At 42.6% G+C, this 1,896-nt stretch overlaps 1 protein-coding gene across 1 annotated transcript; it reads right to left on the bottom strand.

Annotated features, from left to right (window-relative positions):
* Positions 1–376: 376 nt before the first annotated feature.
* LOC120067355 (NADP-specific glutamate dehydrogenase) lies at positions 377–1,623 on the bottom strand. Its single transcript, XM_039018927.2, has one exon. The coding sequence runs from the start codon at positions 1,343–1,345 to the stop codon at positions 578–580; it is 768 nt and encodes a 255-aa protein (XP_038874855.1). The 5' UTR covers positions 1,346–1,623; the 3' UTR covers positions 377–577.
* Between the last annotated feature and the right edge of the window lie 273 nt (positions 1,624–1,896).

The raw sequence follows: 1,896 nt of genomic DNA, 5'->3' as shown, positions 1-1,896 counted from the left end.
TCAAACCGATCTTGACCGTTGAGGAGTGCAAATCAGCCATCAGTCGGTTTTATTCTCTAAAATCTTTTTAAAAAATTGTCGGTTTGGATTTTTTCCAAACCGACACCGACCGAACCCCTCCTCTTCTCCGATAGAGGACCTTTAGTTCGGTTCTGTTTTGATCAATCAACTCAATTTTTTGGTCTATCATGTTCACTTCTACTCACTAGAATAAATCTTGTCAAATAGCTTAACAGAAAAGACAATTAAATGTGATCGATTCTGGACTGCAAGTCAGACCATGAAAGAGTGTACGGTATATTATTTCAAAATCAAAGGAGACTAGACCAAAACGCCCTACAAAAATTTCGGTATTCTTTAATGTTCATTGCAAGCATTTTCTTTTAGTTAGTGATCAAATTGAATTGCAATTCAATAAAATTAATTGCAATTCAATAAAATTATTTTGTTTGTATTATAAAAAAAATTGTTCATTTACAAGTACAACAAAAACATTCTCAACAACTCGTAATTAAAAAAAAATAAAATAAAATAAAAAATCCCGAAAAAACAAAAATAATATTTTTTCCTCAATGCTTCAGAAAATTCGTTTACGTCTCAATGTTTTGGACTGGGCCGCCCTCGATACCAAATATCCAACGCCCAAACACACGGCCCAAATCCCCAAATCTACGGCCCATCGGACCCCTTCCACCTCCATCTCCACTTCCTTTTCTCCGCCGTCTTCACCGTCATCATCGCCGCCGTCATTTTCCGACAAATCTCCATCGCCTCCACAACAACAACCACATCCCTCGCAATCACCGCCGTCCACTTCTCGTCCCTCCGGTATCTCCTCCAATCCACAAAACCCTCTCTTCTTCTTCCTTTTCACTTCTAGAACTACCTTCGCAAACATCGCTACTCGTCCTTCCACATCCACGCAAACCTCCGCCGCCGTCGCCGCTCCATCAATCTGAGATTCAAGCGCGCATCTACACTCCAATCGCCACTCTCCGTCGTCATCCTTCCTAAAAATCCCATGCACCACCTTCTCCTCCCTCAAATGCACCTGAAACTGCACGCCTTCGCTCGCTCGAACTCGCTCCCTACTCCCAAACACCACATCCTTCCTCATCCTCAACGACGGGGAAACAACTCGGTGAAGAGTGACGAACGCGGGCGAGTCCGGGCGGATCTTGAGGCCGTCGATTTCAAGGTGGGTCTCGTCAATGCGAGGGAGGTAGAAGAGAGTGAGCGAGTCCGGCAGAGGATTAAGAGGTTCCAGATGCGAAAATCGAACGAAGAATGCCTTGATGTTGAGGCGATCGATGCCGAGAATCCGATAATCCGTGGATCTACACATCGAAATTTGGAGATTGTGATGAATTGAAGCTTGATTTGATTGTGAAATGGAGGTCAGAATTTGAGAGATTATAAGGAAATTGGGGGAAGGAATCGGAGAAGGCGGCGAGATGAGTGATGGAAAATTTCCGCTGGTTTTTGGGGGTTCAACCCAGGGGTAGGAGCACACGGGTTCAATGATGACGTGTACAAACGGACAAATTTTGGTGGTGGGATTTGCATTTTTTAGCGAGTCAAAGTTTGTTTGCTTCTGTTTCTTTGAAAATTCTGGTGCTCTGCCGCGTAGGGTGGTTTCAGATGGGTTGATACATTTATACTTTTTTTAAAGTGATCCTTGCAAATAAAATAATCAACACACATGTAACACAATATAGAGGTATTTGGCTCACCAATATGAATTGAGTTGTATAATATACCAACTCATTGTTTGGCCCACCAACTTTGTTGAGTTGGTATATTTTAACTCACCCCAACTCTCCCTTCTTTCAATGTTTTTAATGACTTTACCCATCGACCTCTACCACATTCTGGAAACTAACTCTGAATTCTGAC

This window comes from Benincasa hispida, chromosome 12, assembly GCF_027475165.1.
Source record: "Benincasa hispida cultivar pf3 chromosome 12, pf3_genome.v1.1, whole genome shotgun sequence".
Lineage (NCBI taxonomy): Eukaryota > Viridiplantae > Streptophyta > Magnoliopsida > Cucurbitales > Cucurbitaceae > Benincasa > Benincasa hispida.
The sequence above is the reverse complement of the archived record's forward strand: the minus strand, read 5'-3'. Positions and strand labels throughout refer to the sequence as shown.